At 41.4% G+C, this 24,866-nt stretch overlaps 1 protein-coding gene across 3 annotated transcripts in view; it reads right to left on the reverse strand.

Annotated features, from left to right (window-relative positions):
• Positions 1–3,964: 3,964 nt before the first annotated feature.
• PID1 (phosphotyrosine interaction domain containing 1) overlaps positions 3,965–24,866 on the reverse strand; it is an 85,518-nt gene continuing 64,616 nt past the window's right edge. For all 3 annotated transcript variants that reach the window (XM_027740115.2, XM_039384954.1, XM_027740142.2), the window contains exon 3: positions 3,965–5,936. In XM_027740115.2, the coding sequence (XP_027595916.1) occupies positions 5,460–5,936 (477 nt within the window). In that variant the 3' untranslated portion in view covers positions 3,965–5,459. The remainder of the gene's footprint in view (positions 5,937–24,866) is intronic.

Raw genomic sequence — 24,866 nt, forward strand, 5'->3', positions numbered from 1 at the left:
GTACAGTAACTAAGAGTCACTCCTTTGCCATCAAAGCTGAACTATCTCTAATGGTATATTTTCAACAGGTGTTTTCACCTTGCCAAGGTAAGCACGAGTCACTGCGAGCAGTTTTCTCCTCATGAGAAAACATTAACAGCCTTTTCACGTACACCTTCCATCAGAGACATAAAAGAAACCAAAACAAACACCCTGCTCCCATCTTTCTAGCAATAACTGGAAATCACGCCCACTGCCTACAGGACCTATTTCTAAAATGCTCCCATGCCGTTAGCACAGTGTGAGGATTATCTTCAACTGCATTCCCAAAGGCTGCTCAGTAGATAGAGATTGTTACTTTGAGCATTTTTAACACTTCCTCAATTGTGCATTAGCAACCTGATCTTCTACTTCCAGTTTTTCTGAAAAGAACTTGCAGCAATGCTAATTTCTTGCTGAGATGCAGAATTTGAAGTTTCTCTTTCAGCAAAGGAAATCAACTATCTGATGGAAAAGGAGAACGGACAGAGTTGGTGCCACCCGAGGAGCCCATCAAGCACCCTGCTGCTGGCACGTCCCACATGAAGGCAGCAACCCTCTGCTGCTGCACCACCCTGTGAAGTCCCAGCACTGGGCAGGGTCCAACCCACACAAACCCAACCACCTCCAGGCACTGGCCACACCAGAGCATCCCTAACCCCGTCACCACTGTGGGAGCTGAGCACATCACATTCCAGAGAAGACTTTCTTAGAACACAACTGTGCCAGGGATCTCTGCTGAACTAAACTGAAAAAGCTCTCCAACAGCTTATCCTCACTCCTCAATCTTCCCTGAACTGTTCAGTCTGGGCAAGCCCTTCAGAGAAAGATGAACTACTCCCCATTTTTCACGTCTCCAGTTCATGCTCAGATACCAAAAATCCCAGCCTGGCCATCTTCATTATCCTGTAGACACACTTGTCCCTGTTGGCTGGGGCCTTGCTGTGTCCTCCCACCCCTCCCCACAGCTCTACCAGCCTGCAGTATTCACCCATTTGCAGGACAGACTCAGCATGTGCATCACATCTGTGCTTCCAACATATTTCACAACCCTTTTTCAAGGAAGGCACTGCAGCAGACAGGATAACATCTCTCCAAACACACAACTATTTTCAACGAATTATTGTATCTTCTTTAACAGCCCTCACCAAAATTAATTGCAATCCTAACTGAAGAAATTCTCATGGCACTTACAATGAATTACTGCCACACAAGAGAGGTCTTCCCAAACTTCAAGCTTAGCCTGTGCAACTTAGCTATAAAAGTCCAAACCAACAGCTGAATCCAACTGTCTTACACTCTCCCACAGGTATCAGCAACTCCTCCATCCCAGCCCAGCATCCTGCAAGCATCATGCCATGCCCCTGACACAGGCACACAGACGTCCTGTGGGTGCAGCCACAGGGGCACAAGTGTCTGGGCCCTGGGAGGGGGAGGGACAACACCCATTTTCCCCAGCCAAAGATGATCAACGGTACAATGAACGAGAGGAAGCATTTCAATGGAATTAAACAAAAAAGGAGCTTTTAAAAATCCCCTGTATCTGTTTAAAATTACATTAGGAAAAAGGTATAATGAGTGTCCCTATTGTCAGGAAAGGATATGTTCTCTTACTGTAAACTCTTGGCAGACTGGACACTCCAGTCTACAAGGATAACAATCATACATTTAAGATATCACTTCCCAATTACACACAAATTAATAATTCACTGCCACAGGGAAAACTGAGCCCAATCATACATCATTCTTACAGTAGCTAATTGGGCATGGAAGGGAGAGCTCTGGTGGTAAATGGTAAATAATGCATATAGTACATCAAATTTTGCATGTAGATAGACAAGTTAATTTGCTTCCCACTAACAAAAAAATTTTTAATAAGTAAACCATTTATCTCAGGACTAACATGCAAGATGGCCTTCACATAGACACCTACTGTTACATATGTCCATCAGACAGAAAATATTTAACAAGTAACATGTGTTACTGTGTGTGTGTACATATATATATGTGTATACAGACAAATAGAGAACCTTACAATTCAAATAAAATTAAATGTGAATTCACTGATATTGAAGTCTCAAAACTTGCAAGAATAAGATACATATGTAAAGTTTTCTAAGAGACTGATATGGGATTGCCTCTTTATCTCAATCACATGCTATTTATTTGTAGGTTTTAGGAAAATTAAAAGCAAGTCATTGGCAAAACCCTTTTTCATATGAAAATGAAGTCACTCACTACTGGAAAGCTAGGGAGTGAAACCAGCTGCAGAGGGGTTCTTTTGTTTGGTTGCGTTTTGGGTTGTTTCTTTTTCTTTTCCCTTTTTTTTTAAAAACAAAACATTCAGCTGTTCTTAGGGGCTTTTGAGTTTAAAACATGAAAGACATGAGTCTCTGCCTTTCTCCATCCCCGTGGGCTAAAACCCCACGCACATCTAAGCAATTCTCACGCAATCTGTGCTTGCCAGTGCAGAGTGTTGCCCTCCCCATAGCAAAACTGCTCCTGAGCAATCATATCCTCACAGCTCCAGAGAAGATTTGGTAGGTACAAAGGAAATTCATATTTCAGAGCTTGAAAAATGAACAAACTTACTCTATATGGAGTAACACTTACTTTCTCTTTCTTAAGGTAGTTAGAAAAATTATGAAAATCACTTTGACATAACCCCAGTGACGTTACATAGGGATGTCAAGGTGTAAAGAACAAAATGCTCTCTACATTTTTCACACTTCTAATAACACACTTAGATATTCAAAACTTTTCCACTCTTGCCTACAAGCAGAAGAGGGAAAGAAATCCTTTACATGTTTTCCTGGCTGACACTGAAGGAACTCATCAACCCACAGCGGGATGCAGTGAGATCCAAAACTGGGCTCTTTGTAGTTGAACAGAAAAGCCTTTAGCCAACTGGAAGTGACTTCTGATGGAAACTTCATGATTTTTCTTTTCCAACAGATTAATTGAAGGAAAAGTTTAACTTGATGTTTCATTCCAGTATCTACTGGCAACCGATAATCAGCGATAACTGCTATGCTTGCAATTCAGGACTGAAAGCTTTTCTCCTTCATGCAAATGGCATCACACATTTGGTATTGATAATAAAGAGAGATTTGGCATGAATTCCATATTATCTAAGGATCCAAACTCATGATACTGATTATTTTTCAAATCTCATGTTTTCTAAGACAAACTGCAGTTCACATTCCCTCATATTCCCTTGCATGTTTGAACCCTTAGAAAATAGCTGGTTCATGTTTCAAAGGGTCTGACTTTCCAATAAAAAGGACTAGAATGTTCTCCTTCATATTTTATTTTTATCATACAAAATTCTCATGTAATCCATAGCCTCCAATTGATGAGGAATTATTGCAGACACCACAATATCAAATATCCTTTCTGAGCACTCCCCAACCCACTGTAAATCAGTACATCTGTAAAACAGAAATGTAGACTGTCCTGTATAAGAAAAGACAAAACCAAAACTGTCAACAAAGGTATTCTTTGCTTAACCCACCCCAGCAGGTGACTGCTCCCACTCAGCAGAGCTCATTTCAACTAGTCAGGTGGTGGGAGGGGGTGGTATCACTGCATCATCCTAATAAACAAAACCTATAGATCATGTCCACCCTCAACAAAGTAAAAAAAAAAAAAACAAAAACAAACAAACAAAAACAAAAACAAACAAAACAAAAAATCAAAAAAAAAACCACACAAAAAAGCCAAACAAAAACACTCAAACCCCAAAACAAAACCTCACAGCAATAATTAACCTAAATATTTAAAAGAAAATAATTTTAGAATGTTAATGGTAATTCTCATGAAAACTGATGTAATACTTAAATGGAAATAAATTAACATTTTCATTCCACTAAACAAAATGAATACAAAACCCAAACACATAAAACCACAGAGATTACAGTGGAAAGACAGCTTAAAACTAAAAGAGTTTAACTCAAAACTTTTTTTTTATTGAAGTATGAATGCATTTATGCTGGAGAACAGTTTACATACATTATAAAGCAACAAGCATATTTTCAAGAGGTGTGGGCCCTCCTCAATATATCTCCATGCACAATGTACATGCTTTACCACTGGACTCACACAAACACTCTCACATACAAACACGTAGATGCACAAAACACAGACACAGAGCTATCTGCTTGGATTAGCTTTCTTTTAAGGCTTCTGTAAGGTGCCCTAGTGCCCCTAACATTACCATAATTACAAACAAGGTCGTACAAAGGAGCAGAGTTACTTGCAAACTATTGATCTGCTCTCAGCCTTAAAAAATATCAAGTGAAACAAGTTTTTCCTTTTATTTGAGTTTTATTAAACATCTGCATTTAAGAAAGGCATGACTGCATATCTGCGAACAAGGAAAGATACTGGAATCTTAACATGAGGTTCTCAACCAGAACAGATGTTCAAACCTGGCTCCTAAGGGACCATTTCCTTTGATCTTTACAGTAACACAGCCCTGGCTGTGTGATGAGACACTGCCAGCTCCATCCCAGCAGGGCCACTTGACCAGCAATGTCCGGTAACACGGACTCGTGGCTCCCGTGCTCGTGGCACTTCAGACCTGAGGTTGATGAGAAGTCACAGTTCAAACACTGACAGACCCAAGTGTCCCTCAACTACTCCCAGTGGGCCCCCCTCCTGTGGAGCACATCAGGGTAGGAAAATGCACAGATGGCAGTGCTGACTTGCTGTACCCCCAGCCATTGGGGAATATTTTTGCCCACCCCTTTTTGGTATCCTGCAGTACACAGTCTGAAACTGCAACTACTGGTGTTGGGTGAAAGATGTGGCAGCAGGTATATTAAGAAAATAGGTACAATGAATAAAATAAAGGATAGCATATGATATAATGTGTACATACAAGCATCTTTCATTTTTATCTGTGAAATGTGAATTAACTGCAGAATGCCAGGCCATTAGTCTAAAAGGCTATGTATGGCTGTCTTAGCCTACATACAGTCAAAGGATTTTTGTGATGCAGTGTGGAGAAAGATTCTTCGGGAACCATTAGGGCTTTCCAGGTCTACTTGCTCTTGTGCATCAGCATCAGCCCGCAGCTAGGAATGCCAAAGAAGCAACTAATAAAATTACCTGACCAGTCTTATAAGAAAAACAGGAATGACTGTACTTCATGGTATGCACCTGAATTACAGAGATGAGAAAGGGGCAGCAATGAGTGGGTGGGAGAGACGGGGGAGAGTTTTTTTCCTCACTTTTACAACAGCAGCAGATTTCAATGTAACATGATTACTTTAATGATGCGTAATCTGTAGGTACCAAATTGCTCTTTTGATTTAAAAAGCTGGTCAGACAAGTGTTTGGCAGTCCTTTCATTCCCCTGTTTCAATTGTTGCTTATTCTTCTATCAGCTCTCATTCCCTAAGCCGTTTCTGCCTCTGCTGAACCGTGAATGAGTCCAGTCAGCCATCGTCAGATTCAAATTCATGAGACATTTCCTCTGACGAGCTGTTCCTGTGGATCCGGCCATCACTTTTCATGCTGTGAAAAGTCTTCTTAAAGGCCTCCATCATGGCATGGGCCAGCTTCTTGGCCTCCAGCTTGCTCTCACACTCTACAGCATGGCAGTCCATCTGGTAGGACAAGTCATCGTTGATCTCCCGATAGACCCAAGCAAAGATGTTTGGGCTGATGTTGTGGTCAGCAGTGCAGTAGGCTATACGTGCTACCTGAAAGGTATCCATGTGGACTGTCGCCTCACCTTTGAGGTCCAGATGGTGCAGCCAGACTTGGAAAGGGCGAATTTCCAGAAGGGCATTAGCTGGGTAAACATCCTCCCTGGTGAGCGTGTGCTTCTTCCATAATTCAATGACTGGTTTCTCTGTGCAGCCTGACAAAAATTGCATTCCTGTTGTGGAAACCTTACCCAAATACGTAACCTGCAAAGAAGAGCAAAGATAGGTGAAAACACAGATGGCAGACTTGGATGTTACTTTCTGCCATCCCAGGGAACTTTTCTTTACTGGAAAATAAAAACATCCCCCCTCCCCTTGAAAACTCCCCTTCACTTTCAGTAAAACAGTTTTCAAACTGCTCTCCAAATATTTGCTTTCCAGACACTGAATTCACCATTCAAACACAGAAGTTAAAAATGGTCAGTGTCTGAGTTTCAAGGGATTTCACTTTTGTCAGCTCCCCCAGAAAGCCCACCTTTAGAGCCCCTGACTGCCTCTAAGTTCATGTTTCCAAGTGCAAGTGTTGGTGGAGCAGGCCCCAGGTAGCTTTTTTTTCCTCCTTACTTTATTCAGATGATTTATTTGCATCATATTTTGAACATTACTATTAGGGAGATGGAGACATTCTCAGTTTGATAATGCAAGGCTGCAGGGGGTCAGAAATGCATGATCACAGCAGAGGATTTAAACAGTTTGAATGTGTGGGTTTTTTTCAAAATGATCCTGTTTTTCCACCGCTTCTGCTGTTTCTACTTAAGTATTAAGCCAGGAATAGCTCAAAGCTGTTCAAAACTCTATCTTTGAAAGAGGGCTGAGACATTTATTACATCAATTTAAAAAATATGCTGTTAAAAAAAATCTAGTAATAGATCTACCTTAGTTTAATCATATCATCTCTCTGCTTTTCTGTCTAGCTCTTTTGAGAAAATCAAATCCCAAACAGCACAGGAAAGCAAGGTGGTTTTAGTGCCCTTACTGTATTTTGTTCACCAAATATCAAATTCACTGAGAGGTCCATATCAAAATTCTGTGTTAAGCCTGTGCAGAAATATTCCCCTAAATCTGTGCAGCTGCTAATAAGGATTCCTTTCACTTACAGTTGAATGGGAGATTATTTGATCTGGGAAAAGGGGATTTTCTCTAGAAAAGACAGGTCAATGGCACACAAATACAATTATGCAGATTATTCCATTTATCGCTGTTGTCAGAATGGTGCATTTAAGAACAACTATATGAAAGCAAAATTGCTTCCTATTTGTGTCTTGCAGAAGTAACTGCCTGAGACAGAACCTTGTGCCTCTTGCTTGATGTCTTATAACCTCCAGTACATTTTACTCAAGGCGTTTGCAGCGAAAAATTAATCACATACACTTTCCAAACTAATTTCTTCAAAATTCTGTATTAAGCACACAGTATCAGTTATTTTATTGTTGTAAATGTGTTAAGAAACGTAGAGAAAAAAATATGGAATTTTCACATTTAAGCACATTTAAAAAATCATAACCACAAGAAATACAGGATTTGTAATCCATGCAAACAAAATTTTCCACAAGAAAAATATTTTGCTGCAAGCTTCATAGGTTTTGTTAAACTCAGAGACCTAAATTAAGCTATAATTAAGGAAAAAGTTTACAAAACTTTATTGGAAATCTGTGTGGCTTAATCACGACTGCCAAAAAAGCAATTTCATAGCACTGACATTTCAAAATGGGAAGTCTTATTCTTTGCCTATAAATACTCATGCTTTGCACAGGAAATATGCTAAATCTTATAAAGCTTTATGGTTTTTTTTTGAACAGTGGGAAACACAACAGCTAGAACAGTTAACAAGGCAAGACCTACCAGTGTTTTGCCTTTTTTTATTTTATTAGTGATGAGAGCTGAGTTCCCTCAAGTACTGTAGAATAACTTAAAAGAAAACCTCAGAGCTCACAGTGCCAACTAAACACATACAAACAGCACACGCAGGACCAAAGAGGAATGTGTCTGCAATATACTGGAGGGTATTTCAACATATATTCACAGTCATATTGCTTTGAACAGATCAAGATCATTGGGCAAATTTGCACATTCAATATATTCTCCAATATATTGTGTTTGAATGGTGAATTCAATATATTCCAAAGGTTCGCTCAGCATTGTTTCATATTCACAAGTCAACTAACAAAAAACAAAACACATACTGTAAATTGACATTTGGGGTCAAATTCAAAGCCCATTGCAACATCACAAGTCCTTCACTAACTTCAAAGAGATTTGCACAAAAGCTTTAAACTCTGAGAAACAGAAAAATATCCTCTTGCTCATACACTTTGTCACTGCCCAAAGACAGCCTTGAACCCCTGGCTGCAGGAGTGAGCTGCCACCACTGCAGCATTTTGTCCCCCAGTCACTGTTCGTAGAAGTCCAGTGTCAGCTGGAGCCCACAGAAATAAGCACCTCTCATGAGTGCACAGCAGTTCATGCAGGGAATTGTTCCATTACTGGCTTGCCCTTAAGAGGAAGCTGCTGACAGCATGTGAGCTGCCCTGAGCAGCAGCATGAGGGTTGGAAGAGGAGAGGAAAGTTAAGGCAGCCCCATCCCAGTTAGGCAGCATTACTACAGGCCTTCCCAGGCAGTCGGCACTGCTGAGCAACATTCTCTAATCCACCCCAGCACACAGCATCAGCTTCTGAGCACAGGCAACTCCCAAGTGATGCTCGTGACACCTCCAGCAGCTGAGGAGCAAGATCAGAGCAAGCTGTCACACAGCAGCATAAATTGAATTTAATGTTCTCTGTTCCTTTACAGACACTAACTACAAACCCCTGCTGGCCATCAGTCCATGAGTGGCCTGCTTAAGGGTGAAGTTGCAAAAAATAATGTATTTCCTTAAAGTAAAGTATTTTTATTTTAAGAAGAAAAGCACTGAATTACTCTGAAAGCAGCCAATGCAAAAGTAACTAATAAGGAGGATGGGATGATGGCTCATTTACAAAAAGGGGATATACTAGTCTGATTTACTGTTCCAGTTTTATCGCAGTATAACCTTATAGGAACCTTTGGAAAGTTACTTCTTTTAACACCACTTTGCATTTTCATTATATAAATTTGATTTTCCTTTGAGGACACATCCATAAGTATTTATGAGGTGCTTAGCCATTACAACAAGCAGTTCACAGGAGACAGAATAAACAAAGCCTCTGCTTTAGAGTCTTTCTGTACTGTGTCTTACATAGAAACATCTACACCTACTAGTGTTGTTATTTTTTTCCTAGTCGAGATACAAGCATTTGACAAGAGCAGCATCACTGAAGCTCTTAGTGAAGACAGATGTCTAACATTTCATTGCACCATGGTCCCCTGACAAAAAGAGAACAGGGATACAGGAGGTGGCAAGACACCTCAAATATTTGACCCACAAAAAGGTATTTGACCCTAAAATGGCAGTATCCTGTTCAGAAGAAAGTTTTCTCCATGATTAAGTATCATCTACATGTTATCCACTAAATATTAATCCTACTGAAACTGTCCAATTTATTAACTTAGACATTAACATTTGCATAATTGCAGGGACAGTACCAGTATGAACTAAAACCAGCAAAAGTTGGATTTTTAGGTTACTTCTTCATGAGCTCTCAGTTACAAAGTTATTCCACAAGCAGTGCTCCCTGAATTTCAGTTCTTACCTCAACACATCTCACAGTGTACCCACTTTTGTTTAAATGCCCAGAAACCACTGACCACACACATCATTAGAGTAAAGGTATTACAGTACAACCATCTTGCTTTTCAATTTCCAAGTCTGCCAATCAAAGGTCAAAGAACAGATGATTCTTCCCATTATCAGATGGAGAAGAAAACTATTTTGAGGCAAAAATTCCCAGCGGTGGTCTTTTCCATTAAAATTGTTGATCTCTTATCAGTGTGAAGCCAGCAGGGGAGTACAAAAAAAAAAAATCCAAAAGAGAATTTCATCTTTAATACTCATAAGAACCACATGTGAAGGGCACAAAAAGACATTAGTAGTAGCAGTAGTCTTATTATTGTTGTTGTTGTTATTGTTACAGTTATTATTGCACATGCAAACACACACTGGAAAAGTGCCTAAACAGAATCAACTGTACAGCCTTACTAACTAGAGAGTAATCATTGTCAAAGACAGGGCAAAGCCACAGGGAAGGCTGAAACCTGCATCTGTGATAATACAGCTCTGACCACCAGCCAAAGTTCACCAAGACTGAATAATGCTTTTTCTTCCTCTGAAACACTGCAAGTCACTTGGTAGCAAACACTGGTTCAGGAAAATGACTTCTTTGTGAAAGCATGGCATATCCTATAGCAAGTGTCATCCTATACACAGTAAGGCCAGTACCTGTGGGCCCTCCCCTCTAGGGTTGTTAAGCATTGGAACAGGTTGCCCAGGGAAGTGGTGGAATCACCGTCCCTGGAAGTGATGGCAAGAAACAACTGGCCGGGGCACTTAATGCCATGGTTTAATTGACAAGGTAGTGTTCAAAGGTTGGACTCAGTGATCTTGGAGGTCTTTTCCAACCTTAATGATTCTATGATTGTAGCAGCAGTTCAAGGCAGAATAGCTACGGGTTGGTTGTAACAAGTAAATTATGATCAAGTTGTTGCAGCCTTTACTTGCCTTGGACACTATTCTAAGGGAGAAAAGTAATGCAAAAGCCAGCTCAGTGCCACTGTGTTAATCTTAAGAAGTAAAGGCATTTCCTGTCATATCTTCTGTCCCACAAATTTCTGGAAGATACACCTCACAACAATTTCTTGTGCATGTTAAAAATTATCCACATTCTTTCCAGCCTTCCTGTGGCAAACTTCACTCACTGACAAGCCACTGTCAACAACCATGACATAAAATACACTTGAGGTTTCAGCACTTCTGTGCTTGCAAGCATTCAAACCTTTAGTAAAAGCCAAGATGTTCTGAAGAGCTCCTTATTTCACCCTAGAGACTTGCCAACACCAGTGTCAGTATCTGACAAAACAGCCCTCAACAGAAAAATGCTGTGCCTTTGCCCTTTTTTTAACACAGTTACACCCATCTGACATGTAGAGATGCCTCATGTCAAAGAGCATGAAGAATAATTGATGAATAATTTCATGCACTGTCCTGGAAACACAAAAGTATCTGAGTACTTTGACATTGTTGTTTTCAGCCCCTTCAGTGCAATAATGTATAGTTAAAATATCTTTTAATAACTATGTTCGAGAACTTACCAGCTTCAAAAAGACCACTATAGCAGCTGCCATAGATATTTACACTTCTAGCACAGCATGATTTGTCAGAAGTCACAGCTCCTGCCTGTGTCGATCTGACTTCGGATCCAACTCCTCAATGGACCACATGTCCATACTGCTCCTACCTCACAAGCCTCACTAAAGCTAGGCAGCTGAATGACCTTTCCTCCTTCTGTTCCCTATTCCCAGTCCATAGACTATCACTGCTCCAAGAAAGCAGATCCAAGTTGTAAAGATCCATAATTACTGTATTACACGAGGACAGATGCTCTCTTGGCACAGCAACTTGGCATGGGAACATGTACACACACAGGACTCTGGGCTCTCGCACTATTCAAGACTATGATCAAAAGACCATATGCAAAATTAACTCCTTAGTTATTTCTTTAATATGATTATTTCTTCCACACCAAATAAGGTGGCTCTTTGTCAACAAAATTAACAAAGAAAATGAAAAAAATAAAACAAATAGAGCACTGAACTTGAGCCAGCAGGTATTACTCTGCATACTTGCAGTCACCACAGGATGCTCTGGAGGATCTTGAATCTTGTACAGATCTTAGTAATAGATCACTGCCTCTTTTGTCCATCGGTGTTTTAAAGTAAATATCCCTTTAGCCCCAAATTTGGTCTAGGTTCAACTGGTTATTTGATAGAGACAGCAAGATATTCCTCACTTAAAGGTGAGGCAAACAGAGGTGATGAGGCAAGCAGAGTTAATGACATTCTTTCTGAAAACAGAATTTCTTCTGTGGCAACTTCAGGATATGTGGCAATGAAGAAGTGACTGGAAGGGTCTGTGTCAGGATGCACAAGTCAGCAAGTAAACCGTCACAGAATCATGGAATCATTAAGGTTGAAAGAGACCTTTAAGATCATCCAGTCCAACTTTCCACTCAGCACTACCACTGTAACACCTAAACCACTAAATCACATCACCCAGCACCAGATCCAAGAGCCTCAAACATCTCCAGGGATGGTGATTCCACCACCTCCCTGGGCAACCTATTCCAAAGCCTGAAGTTTGTCAGTTTGTCCCAGTCAAGCAAAAACCACCAGTCTAAAGATTAAGTAAACTCACAGAAGTATTTAAGAGGAATACAGAGGAGATTTGAAGAAGAGTGGCGAAAAGCAAGTTTGGGAGGACGTGTGCATGTCTTATGATAGATTGCAGCTGGAACACAAACACGCAGACACTCTCTGGGTTTGCAATACAAAAGCAGATGCAGGATGAGAAAGTCCAAGCTTCACCCAGACTCCACACTGTATTGTTGAGGCCAGAACACAGCAAGCTTCATCTCCACATCAGCATGAGGTCTGGAAAACACTGCAAGACGCTGCTACTCAGGAAACCTGTGCTCAGGTCTCACTGCAATGACAGAATGCCCAAAGCCCACTGTGCCTCCTGTGCTGGGTAGTTGGGGCAAAGCAGGGCTCACCAGAGGGTCACAGAGATTTGAGTGCTGAAACTGGATTTTTTTATCCACAGTACAGTTGGGATACGAGTGGGACAGGCCTGCAGCATGCTGCCCAGCAGCTCGGTAAGTCCTGGCACAGCTTTCATTTCAGTAAACCCAGATCTAGCTGTAGAGTCATTTTCAACATCATTAAATAACACATCCAGCTCTAGGCACAGCGGGAGCACTCTGTGCTGGCCAGGGTGCCTGTCTCACCATGCCACTGCACCAGCTTAGCTCTCCTAACCCTAAAGTGCAGTGACTCAGCCCCAGACAGGCAACTTTGGGATTTAGTGCCAAAACCTGCTTTTTGGCCCTGGAGGAAAAAAAAAAAAAAAAAAAAAACAACAAACAAAAATATCCCAGACATTCCATTGGATCACTGAGCAAATACCGTGAACTGCATTCAAGAAACATTTGCTTAAGATCCAAAAAAATAACTCAGTTAAGTAAAAAGGCTGCACAGTTTCCCTTTGCCTGTCACTGTTTCCTCACCCACACCGCCCATGTCCAGCCAAAGCCTTCACAGCACAAACACGAGGGTCTTTGTGGGAACAGCAGAGCTCCTCAGCACACAGAAATACTCAGTAAATGTAGTAATGTGGCTTACAGAAATATGTGAAAAAGTGTTTTATTTTTCAGACAAAATTCAGAGGGAGAACAGACTGAGCTGGGTGAATGTTTAATGGAAAATAACCATCAACTCTGACAACTGCCCACTGGATTAGGAGGGAGAGAAAAAAAGATCAGTAGTTGAGGTCTGATTTATTCCAAGGAATCAAAGAGAAGCTCCAGAAAAAGCTGGAAGCGTTAGCACCTCTTCAGCAGTTAAGTCAACAGCCAGCATCTGACTCCTTTAATGGGAAAAAAGCTGAACCCAGGTCTAAAAACAATGCTAAAATTCCCCCTCAAAAACAATAAACAAGCTCAGCAAGATGTGCATTCAACTCTTTACATCTTCAGAACTCCTAAGGAAAAACAACCGCTGGGCAGCAACTGCTCAGTCCATCTGTCCCCACGCCACACTCACAGCAGCCCTCCACAGGTGCCTTTACTTTCCCATGTGTTCTCAGTTGTGACTGTGCAGCAGATCCTGCCTTAGCTCCCTCCCTGGAAGGGCTCACCACACAAGTAAGGTGTAAAGTGATAATCACTTTGGATATAATTCTCCAACTAAATGTCTTTGAAGGACGCAAGAGCTCCAGTTATTTTTCGCCCATCATTGTCCTTTCGGGTTTTACAGCCTCCATGCTTCCAGGTAGCTGTAACAGGTGAAGGAGAAGGAAGAGTTGGGGCATTGTGAAAATACCTTTCCTTGAAAAATGCTCATTCCCAGTAAAAGAAAGACACATTACCAGTTTCACTGCTGCTGCTTCTGAGATAGCCTCTAGGAAAGCCCTTTAATGTGGCAGCAAGAGAGTTACTGTGGCCCAGGGTGGGTGTCCCAATGCCCAGTCCCACATCTGCCAGGGCAGCATCTCAGGCATTGGTGTTTTTTTGAGGGCAGAGCTCACCCATGAAGAACCTCTCACTCCTCAGACACCATGCAGGACAAACACCCCAGGGACTACAGACAATGGACATCAAAGCACAGGGCACATCTCTGAGATCCTGTCCCAGCTCTGAGTGAGACACTCACAATCACACAGAAATCCCAGAGCCCCTCTTCATGGCCAAATAAACCTCTCATCCTTCCAGAGCAGAGCTCTGCCAGGCCTCCCACTGAGGCCACTTGGGGAGGGGAACAGAAGACAAAAACCTCTGCCATGCCCACAGGAGTGGAGTCTGCCTTACCCTGTGTGATCAGCCCCACTACCAACAGCAATCCCACTGCCTGCAAAGGAGAGGAGAAAACCCATCTACATTTGGCAAGTTTAAGATTTAGTAAATAAATGTACTGAAAGAAAAAAAGTTACCCTTGACAGCTTAATTTATAAGCTCTGAGAGGAACAAAAGCCAACAAGAAAAAGCCCACTGAGTCCACAGGCCAAATAGCCAGTGTGGGGTAAATAAGGCAGCAAGCAAACCTCTCCTTTAGAAAGACAACCCTGAGAAACACAACGATCCAGGCTTTTCACCTTTCATCACATCAGGCTGCTGCTTAGTAAGCCTTTTTATAAACTGCCCTCAGTTAGACCTAAGAGCATCTAACTTATATCCAGTGACCAGGAGTCTCTGCCTCATTGCCAAAATGGTTAACCAAGCCCAAACACAACCTCAGCAAGAGCCAGCTCTGCTCTCTGCAGCCTCCCGTTAGCAACAAAAGGATCACATCTTGCATTTCATTCTCCACTGGACAGGAAGCTCTTTTTGTGGTTTGGCTTGCGGGGATGAATCTGAAATGAAATCAAATGGAACTGGCAAACTGCAGTGAGCTTGCAGTCAGAGACTCAAGTCCTGGTGTGAGTGGAAGATTTACACTGCACTATTTAAAACTCAAGAAATCAATTTCATTCTAGCAGTGATTTAAAAACGTTGTAGTGCAAGACATAACTGAATGAACAAATATATCCATCACACACAACCTCAGCAGGGCTGCTGGACACACTATTGTACAAGTCGATGATTATTTTTATTCCCAAATATTTTCTTTATGTTGCTATTTAGAGCACTTTTCTCCTTTGTCTCCTTTCATTGCCTCACATAACTTCCTTTCTCTGTATCCAGTTACCACTGGGTTGAAATTAATTCTTGGATAAGCCAGTTCATCTCCCATTTTCTTTCAGGAGTCTTCACAGAGCAAAGAGAGATGTGGATGAAGCCAGTGAAGCGAGAAAAAAACCCAATCCACCCTGTAGTAACTATTGCAATTACTTGAAGTTTCCTTCACACAAAGTCCTTCCAAAACCTTTCCTCTAATACCTCAAAAGCCTCATACTGAGAACATCCCTTCTGCCAGCAGAAAGTGGCGTAAATTTGCATGATCATGATCTCCCCACAAGCAGACACCAACCTTCACGTTCATATTCAAATTACACACAAGACTTTTCACTACACATTCTTTATTTACATGAGGTTGAAACCGAACATGGAAATCTGATTAAGCACCTCATCATGTTTCAGAAAGTTTTTTAGTACTGGGTTCCTCACAGCTGTTGTCTCATAGCAGAGGGAAAGAGCCCACGGGTGGAGAGGGGAGCAGATTGTTTGCTTTTACTTTGTCCCCCTTCCTTTCCAACCCACAGAAAGTTCACTTTGGCACCAGTCCTACAAAAACTTTGATTGTACCTGATGGAGCACACAAACAGCCAGTATGGGAATGGCTGTATCCTCGGCCACGTCTTCCACCAAGGCATGTGCATTTTACATACTCCCCAAGACTTTGGACACTGAAGTACTCCCAGAAAGCCACAGAGAGTGCATGTTTTTCACCATCTTTTATGAGTACAAGATCTGTCCTCAAGGTTCCCTTCTTTGCACATTCCCCATGAGATCTTTGTATTTCCCCTTTAGTTCTTCCTTTCAAAAGAAGATGCCAAGTAATAAAATTGAACAAAGCCTCTGTTACTAAGACATTCAGTTAAGGAGACCAAACATCTCAACTGCACTCACTTCCTGGCACAACTTGACAACACCTGAAATTAAGAGCAAAAGGGAAGGGAGCCAGCTTCAGGAACCACTGAAGATGACTACAGATTTGGTTTGTATTTCAATGGAAGTGTCAGGCCTACATCGCAGAAAGAACAGAAGAAAAGCAATGATAATAAAACTATTTCAGTTCTTCCTCCCCTGAGTGCTGTAAGATCAGTAACATTCAAAAAAAGAAAAAATTACAAAACAAAGCACAAACACGAGAAACTCCCAGAAATGGCAGCACTTGCTCCTTCTGCTATTCTCCACACACTGCAAATGAAACACATTCCCTGAAGAGCATGAGGAAACAGAGAAAAATCACCCCCATACAAATGTAACTGTACCCACATCCACAAAGTCTCTGATGAAAATACCCTGTCATTACTTTTGCATCTCCTTAATGAATCACTATGGGAAATGAGCTCCATGACTTAGCAAAACCCTTTGAGATTTTTCCAGCTCTCACGAGTTTTAGCATCTCCAGGAAAAGTCTTACTCGAAGTTTGGAGAAGAAGAAATACAGTGCCTACCTTGGGTTGGGCTCTTTCACTGCAGCAATGAAATACAGACCTTGCATATTTCAAATTAATAAAAAACACTAAATACATTATTAAGAAGAAAATACAGTTAAACAACTCTTTTTATTGCTAAATGAGCCCTTAGATAAATATGCCTAATTTATCATTTCTTTGTGTTATCAAACTCTGTATCAAGGCCATAGCAACACAGGCTTCTCCACAGACCAGAAAGAATACAACCTCACTGCTTCTATGGTTTATGACACTATATTACAATTTAACCAGAAATTTCTCACTCAGCCACAGTATGTTAGCAGGCTAAACAAAAGATTTTTAAAGAACAAATATGTCCCAAAGAGTATAATGATGAAAGACAATAGGGCCATACAGTTTTTAATTCATTTCCAAAGCCATGGTTCACAGTTCCTCCAAGGTCCTGTTTTCACAATGGATTTAGTGCTTGCCTCTGTCTTCAATACAGTCACTTTCTGTCTGGATAATGTTTTTCCAGCCAGCACAGAAAGACCTGAAAGTGATCCTTAGCCTTCATCAGGCTGTCTGGGCTCTAGAGATGGTTATCTCCTGGGATTTCTCTAGGCATCAGGAGGTTTTTTACAGTATTACAGAGGGAGCCCCCTTCCTTTCCTGGTTAATTTAATCACAGCATTACCTAAGCACCTCACCCAGAAATGCCACATTGCCTCCAACCCATTCTCTTGGCATATGTTTCAGCTCTAGGGTGAGAAGCCTACAAAGCAGCCTGAAGCAAAAACTGAGATGTGGAGATTTCCACGGTGCTAATTTCAGCCAAGATGAAAGACCAAGCTTAGGATGGGAGAGCCTGGAAAGCAGCACTCCAAAGTGGAGGACTGTCTGGAGGAAAGAACGGGATGGGGGCAAAGGTCCTCTTCTCTGGGGACAGTTCTACTTACCAGTGCTGCAATTTATGTCATCTATTACAGCAGCTTGCCCCCAGTATAATTCAGATGGCTGCAGGTCAGACAAATCACTGTTCACACCAGCAGTACAGCAAGCTCCTAGAAGCTCCCTTCATATCCACAGTTCACCTCTCTGTATTACAGAGGTCATGGCTTTTACAAAGGGCAGAAAATTAATTTTCATGGTTTCCACTGGCCCTGAAGTTGACTTTGCAAAGACAAAATCTATACTGAATAGCCCTGATGTTGATCTGTTTGACGAAGACCGAACCGGCACAAATTTTAGGGATCTAAGGAAAAAAGAAACTACTTATGATGAAAATAAATAAACTCTTCACTGTTTTTCTTGACATTTACTGTCTCTGTGCAACAATGAATACCTGCAGTTAAAATATAATAATCAATAACATTATAAAAAGGCCCCAGTCTTGCAGTTCTTAGCCAAACAAAACTGCCATCTGGACTTAAAAAATTGCTCCAGTTTATATTTGCAAAGGATTTATGTGTTTGTATGAATAGTTAGAAAGAAAGGATATAAAGATAGAGCAGGAAAACACAGTGGTGGGATCAATACTGATTCAGAGCAACAACTGAACATGCAGAGCATCAAATTCATTTACTCTCCATAGCCAATGTTGCTTTAGGAGAAGTCAGGGTAAAAGAAACACAACAGGAGCTCCACTCATTCCTATTTTCTGCCTTCCTGTTTTGCATAATAAGCTCAACAAGGTCTCCCCACCCAAAAATCAACATATTGCTAACTATGACTGCAATATATATCTGCTAAAAATCTCAGAAGTCTCAGAAGTCGAATTATTGTTTTCTACATAAATAATTAACATTTTCCACCAACAAGGAGTTCCACAGCTCTGAAACAAGTAAATACTCAGTCTCATTCATTACCATCCTAGAGTTACAATTTTTCATATAGTTAATAAAATTATTTAATAGAATGAGCAGATCTTGTGAGAGCTTAATAGTTTCTTGATCATATCAAACTAAGAGTCCAACCAGTGCGTAATACTTTCTCCAGCACTTTCCAGGATCAGATAGACAAGAAGAACAAAGAAGCAGAGTTTGAAGTGACAAAGCACACGGTCAAGACTGGAATAAACTGCCCACAGGGGAAGGTTTCTCTTCCCCAAAGAGCAGGAACCAAATATTTCCAGGCATTTCAAGAAAGTCCATGGGTTTAGAGTGCTCTCTGCCTTTGCTTTGAGATTTGACAGAGAGACTTTCAAAAGAGCGCAGACAGCAACATGTGTCAAGCATTCTAAGCAAAGCTGACCGCTCTTTCAGTATCTAAAAATGCAGGCAGAAATTTGGCAAGAGAAATTGTTGTGTGCATTAACAAATCAGGAATTACTCGTCTTTTAAAATTCTGTAGCTTTCTCCATGTAGCCCGAAGCAAGTAAAGGCAAAGTGCTCCTGTTCCCAGGGAGCCTGATACAACACACAATTGTACTTTTACTCAAGGATTACAGCCCTTGCTAAGTTTCTGTTAACAGCCTCATTTCTTACCAAAGCTGTTATTATTTTGGTTAAATAGTTTTAAATAGAGAATAACATACATTTTAGGTTTATTTATGCATGAGCATAATTGAAGTATGACAGCACAACAGAAAGAAAACGGCATCTTGGGTAACAAAGAATTTACTTTATGCTAAAAATATAGATATTTATAGTGCAAGCACACACTATGCTATTTGTCCCCTATTATCTGCCTTTAGACTTCCACACTTTTCCTCTGCTGTCTCCTCATCAAAACAAATTGGTACCTCTTTCGGGGCCAAAACCAAGCAGAAGATTCTTTAATTACCTCGAAACCCACAAAGAGCACTGAAGTTCAAGACATGTATGCAAAAATCAAATCTGAACAGACCAACTTAGCTATTCCTGGGAGGGAATCTTATTTACAAGAAAACATACTGCATCTAAACCAAAGTCCTGGTGGGGGCGGGGGAGAAACAACACAAAAAACTCTGCAGTGTTTCTTACTCCAGGCAAGGGTAGCCAGCACATGACATTTCTTTGGAGGATCTTATTTACCTTTTCTTTTCCAAGGATAAAAAACTGAATTAAAGGTTAGTCCCCATCTGAAAACCCAAGTACTATGGCAGACAATATAGATCATAATTTGTCCTCATATTTTGTCATTAGCAAGGTAAGCTTTTTAATTTAATTTTCAAAAGTAGATACAGAACAACTGCATCTCCCCTTCCCACAAAAGCACCAAAGAGATTATAAAAATCTCCACATTTAAACTAACTGCAGCAAAAACAAGGCAGCCCCTCCCATGGCAGCAAGATCATGCAATATGCACTGGTGAACTGCAGCACAGCCCTTCTGGGGATGGACTGGCCAACACCCAGAAATGGCAGTAATGCATCACAATGCCTGTCCCTGCCTTAGGTTCCCAAGAGCCCAAATTGGTCAACAGTGCAAACAGACTCCCATCTGCATCCTTAAAGTGACACTGTGTCATTTTAACAGGCTATGTTATACACACGTATGTACTACAAAATAGTTCCACTGAATTATTTATAACACCTTTTTTCTTAAAGAAGCATTTAGCAAGCTGTATCATTAAAATATAACCAGCAGCTACCTACATGCCCCTGTATACCCCAGATTTGGAGTTTAGAAGAAGTGATGAATGGTATTACTGGGGGAAACTGCAAGGGTGATTTTTGAGCAAGCAGTGCAATTAATGGAAACAGCAATTGGGCTCTAGCCGCCACAGGCAGTGCTACTCTTGTTAAAAGACACAGTTTTCCAATGACTGCAGAACTTGGGGCACTGCCTCATTCACAGCACAGTGCAGAGCAGGTTCTGTTACATAAACACCCGAGAATCAGCAAATACAAAGGACAGGCATACATGAAGCAAGATAACGTCACTATTTTTTTGCATCTGCCTTCTTTCCTGCCTGCCATTTGCTCTGCTTCCTTCCTTTGCTCCCAGGAAAGTACAATCCTGGCAACGGACAAGTGCCCCACCGGCACTGCCTGTGCCAGCCAGGTGATGGAAACAGGTGTGAGCAGCTTGGGACAGAGCCCAGGTAGAGTGTGGAACTATGAAAATTACGGCAAGTGGGAAGTTTATATAGGGAAGACTGGAAATGTGTGGAACAGAGAACAAGCCACAACATGACCCAGAGAAAGCTCTTGAGGGATAAGCAGTTGTTTCCAGGGCGGATTGCAAACCAGAGCACACCCGTCATAGGGGTGCGTGGATGTCCCTGAGTAATCCATAAGGTTACTCCTGTGCTCCTTACTCATTTATAGTTAATGTGATCATGAACCAATGACTAGAAGGAACACTGTAAGGTTCACCCAGGCACTTTTAATTTAGGATACTGGGATGAAATTTCAGAAGGTGAACAGAAGAAATTCCATGGAGTGGTCCAAAAAAACAGTGCATCTCAAGGGTGGGTCATACAGCAGAGGATACCAGCCAGAAAGGCTAATAAAAACAGAGAAGCTGTGAGATCCCAGCAGAACTGCCACCTGTGCTCTCCTGGAGGTGGTCCAAGAGGATGACAGCACAGTACCACACGCCAAAGCAAAATCTACTCTCCATTATATAAGGCTGTTGCCCTTTGGAAAAACACATGACCAGCATGATTAAGTTTAGAGAAGGCAAAAATCACTTTGGCTACTACATATAGATTAGGTTTGGACTTGTATTAAAAACTGTCTGGAAGAGATCAGGAAACCAAACATTTCTCTTTGATGTAGAGTCCAAACTGCTCTAGAGTTTCTTGTTAAAAGGAAAATGCTCTTTAGGCTTTAGGCAAAGGACACATAATGTCCTTCACACCTTCAAGCTAATACTTAAAACTCTTACACAACAGAATGTCAAATATACCAAAATCTAATTAAATCAAGGATGTAACAGCAAGAACAGGCTTCATCTTGCTTGCGTTTTTCTCCAGTTCCAGCAACTAAGCTGTCACCTTCAGGCACCTACTTGTTTTTGAAAGGAAAATTAAGAAAACACACACATTGTAAAAACAGAAATTTGTATCCAAGGGTGTCCAGCAAGTGTGGAAAAGGAGATAAAGCTCTGGGCTTTGCCAAATGGCACAATCCTCTTCGGGCTGGAAAAATTCTGAAAGAATCAACAATGGACTAACACAAATCCTTCCTTGTAGTGGCTAAAGACACACAGAGTGGCTTTCATAACACTTAAAGACCTTTACTTAGGTACGTGTACAGTCATTCTCCTTGATCACTCCGTGACCTGATAGGGAATGCAAATTCTCATAATATCAGTTTCTTCCACTCACTTATGCACTTCTCAGCAGATGATTCTCAGATGAACAAAGCCCTGATCACCCCTGAAGGACATTATCACATGCACAGCACTGCCAAAAGAACCAAATACCTCCTATTCTGAAGTCCCACTGAATTCCTGTCTGAAAGGAGCTTTAGCTCTTTTCTTTTCCAACAGATGATCAGTTTGAAGTTACTAATACTGGGGTTTGAGATGTTTTGGTTTTTTGGGGTTTTTTTTTTAGTTAAAACCTAAAAAGATAGGCTGGTGTCCAACTCTTTAATAGCAAAGCAATGGAGAGCAGGAACTCAGCAAGGTCACAGAGCAAAACTGACCTTGGGGTCCCCAGTGCTCCATGTCAGCCCATGTGAATTTACTGTGTGCTTTGGCAGCAGAGCACAGCAGTGGTCTTCTCCACTCCCCTCAGAGTGACTTCATGTAAAACAGCAACAACTGAAAGGAAAAGGGAATTTTGACACCCTTGAACAAGAGAAGGTGTAAAAGCTGGTCAGGAAGAAAACCAAGAACAGAGCTGGGGGCCCTGGTAACACGCATGAGGTAAGACACACACTCCTGCTAACAAATGCCACAGAGGGAAAAAAGTCCTCCCCTCAGCAACAGCAGTAGTAATATCTTTCAAAAAACTTTGAGTCCTATGATATGGTCTTGTTTGATCTATCAAACCAAGACAAACTAGCCAGTTAAAAGACTTGAAGCAACTGCAAAGCCCAGGTTCTTGTTCATTATTTGAATACCAAGTAGTCATACAGATGTCAGTCTGAGGTATTTCATACTGCCCCAAGTTATTTCTAAGCCATTGCCTAAGAGGAAGGTTGTTTGGACTTTGACCTGCTCTGCACTTGGTCACCAGCATTTGTGAAATGGAAGAGACAAACACGATTTTAACCTCTGGCACAGAGCACAGAAAGTAGAAATACAGACGCCAGCACAGTCTCTTGTGCACTGATGTCTGTTATTTGAAGCAATCTCTGTTAATGATGAAGCCTTTTAGATGTTTACTCCCTCACCTCCATCTTCAGCAGCACAATCCACAGTCACTCCCATTAAAGGACTCAGACCAAAACACAAATCTGGAAAGCTCAAAGAGACCTGACAAAAAACTAAAAAAGGGTTCATAAACTGTGTTTCTGTGGGGAAATATGTGTTTAGTACATACAACTAGATACCTGATACACCAGGCTTATGCACAGTGCAGTAGTACATCAAGGTCATGTAGGGAAATGTGGGGATACTACTACAGCATCTCCATAACAGATGAAAGTGAAGTCATGGTGCCATAGGTTCAGTGAGAACCAGAAGCCAAGATAAATACTGTGCCTTTCCCTGATGTAGCTCAGGCACCGCTGTAGTAGGTGTAATTGCACCAAAATGGAAAGGGATCCAAATTCACTCTGCTGGCTCATAAAGTCTTCCAGCATGATCAAGCCTATTAGGAAGGAAAGCTCATGGTCATATGGAGATGACACGCTTGTTTGGACAAGCTAGATTAGTGAATTAGGATCAGAGAAGTGACTGTGCAAGGCATGCATGGTCTCTCCAGGTCGACAGGAGAAGGAAGGGAAAAGGACGTTGTATACTAAGACAGAGCAGCCAACAATATGTGGAAATCCCAAGAAGTCACATAAAGTTCTCACCATCACCACAGCATTGACACAGCTGTACTGTGAATGTGACCTTCCCAGTCACAGCCCAGGAAATATTCTAACCACCATGGGCTGGCCTGTCAGGGAGGATGGTGTGGGTGGGTAAGCACTACCCCAGGAAGAGGTGGCAGTGTGGACCCCAAACCCAACCACCCACACCCTCCTCAGCATTCCATTCTGTGCCACCTTTGACCAAACCAGGCTGGAGTAAGAGTGTCCACACACCCACCCTGTGGTGGTGCTCACCCAGCTACCAAGAGTTGGAGTTCACACACGGTTGTCTCATCTTTCAGCACCAGCTGGCAGAGCTCCTCAGTCACCAGGAAATGGGCTGGAGCAGCATCTGCTCCTTCAGAGGTGATTTTGAGCGCCTCTTCCAGACCAGGGGCAGAGAATCAGACCTTTTGTTTGTTTGTTAAGCAGATCCAGAGTGATCAAAGTATGTAATAGCTCAGCATTTTATAACCAACCTATGCTAAATGCTAAAATGTAAATGTACCTTTCTGTTGCGTGATTGTCAGACAATAGCAATCAAAACTCAAGACAAAGTAGTGAAGGAATGCACCAGGTTAAATAGATAGAGCCTTAAAGGTTCCAAAATGTTTGGCTTAACTTCCTGAATACCTCTTTCAAGCCCTAAATCATCACTGGAAATCAGATTCTAGAACAGAAACTCAAGAGAAATTAGTCATACATTTTCCCATGACAGTCCATTACTACTTAGAAAGAAAATATAGTGTTTTCTTCATTTGTTAAGATAAAAATGAAGAATGGTTTCTCATCTTAAGCCTTTAGAGGATAGACTATTTCTGCTGCACTGCTGTTAAATCTGTTTTATAGTTCCACTACCAGGAAAAAGGAACATCACACTTACAAAATTATTGCAATTATCAGCCATTAAGGATGCAGTTTATAATGTAGTACAAATCCCTTCTAAATTTTATAACTTCAGCTTATGTTTCATTTTATCCCAACTAAGCAACAGCCTAGAAAGTAATGGCCTACTTTGCATGTGAGTACAAACCAAAAGTATAAAAACATTTTGGTTTTGAAGTGTTTGCATACTAATCCCTCAAGTACTTAATGTCACCCCATGGGTATCCATGTACAGACACAGCGACTGCGAGATGAACCTACACATAACTTAAAAAGAATCAAAGATTCCTGAAAATATCAAGTTGACAGAAAATACCGTTGACATTTGCAGGCAAGAAAAAAAGTAAGAAAGAATTCTGAAACTCCAAAATTTCAGTCCTGGTCTGATGTGGCCTCCCATCACGGGAAGCTGACATTTAAAAGACTGTTTAGAGAAAGCAGGGTGATGGCTGTGCCCAAAGCCAATCTGAAGCCACACAGATGTCAGTGAAGTCGCAATCATTTGTCCTGCCTGGGGCTGTGTGATCACTACCAGACACCATTTGAAACAAGGAAATGATCTGATGTGGATGGGGCCGACTTTTC

This window comes from Pipra filicauda, unplaced genomic scaffold, assembly GCF_003945595.2.
Source record: "Pipra filicauda isolate LSUMZ 115617 unplaced genomic scaffold, ASM394559v2 scaffold387_size670060_pilon, whole genome shotgun sequence".
In the NCBI taxonomy this organism is placed as follows: Eukaryota; Metazoa; Chordata; class Aves; order Passeriformes; family Pipridae; genus Pipra; species Pipra filicauda.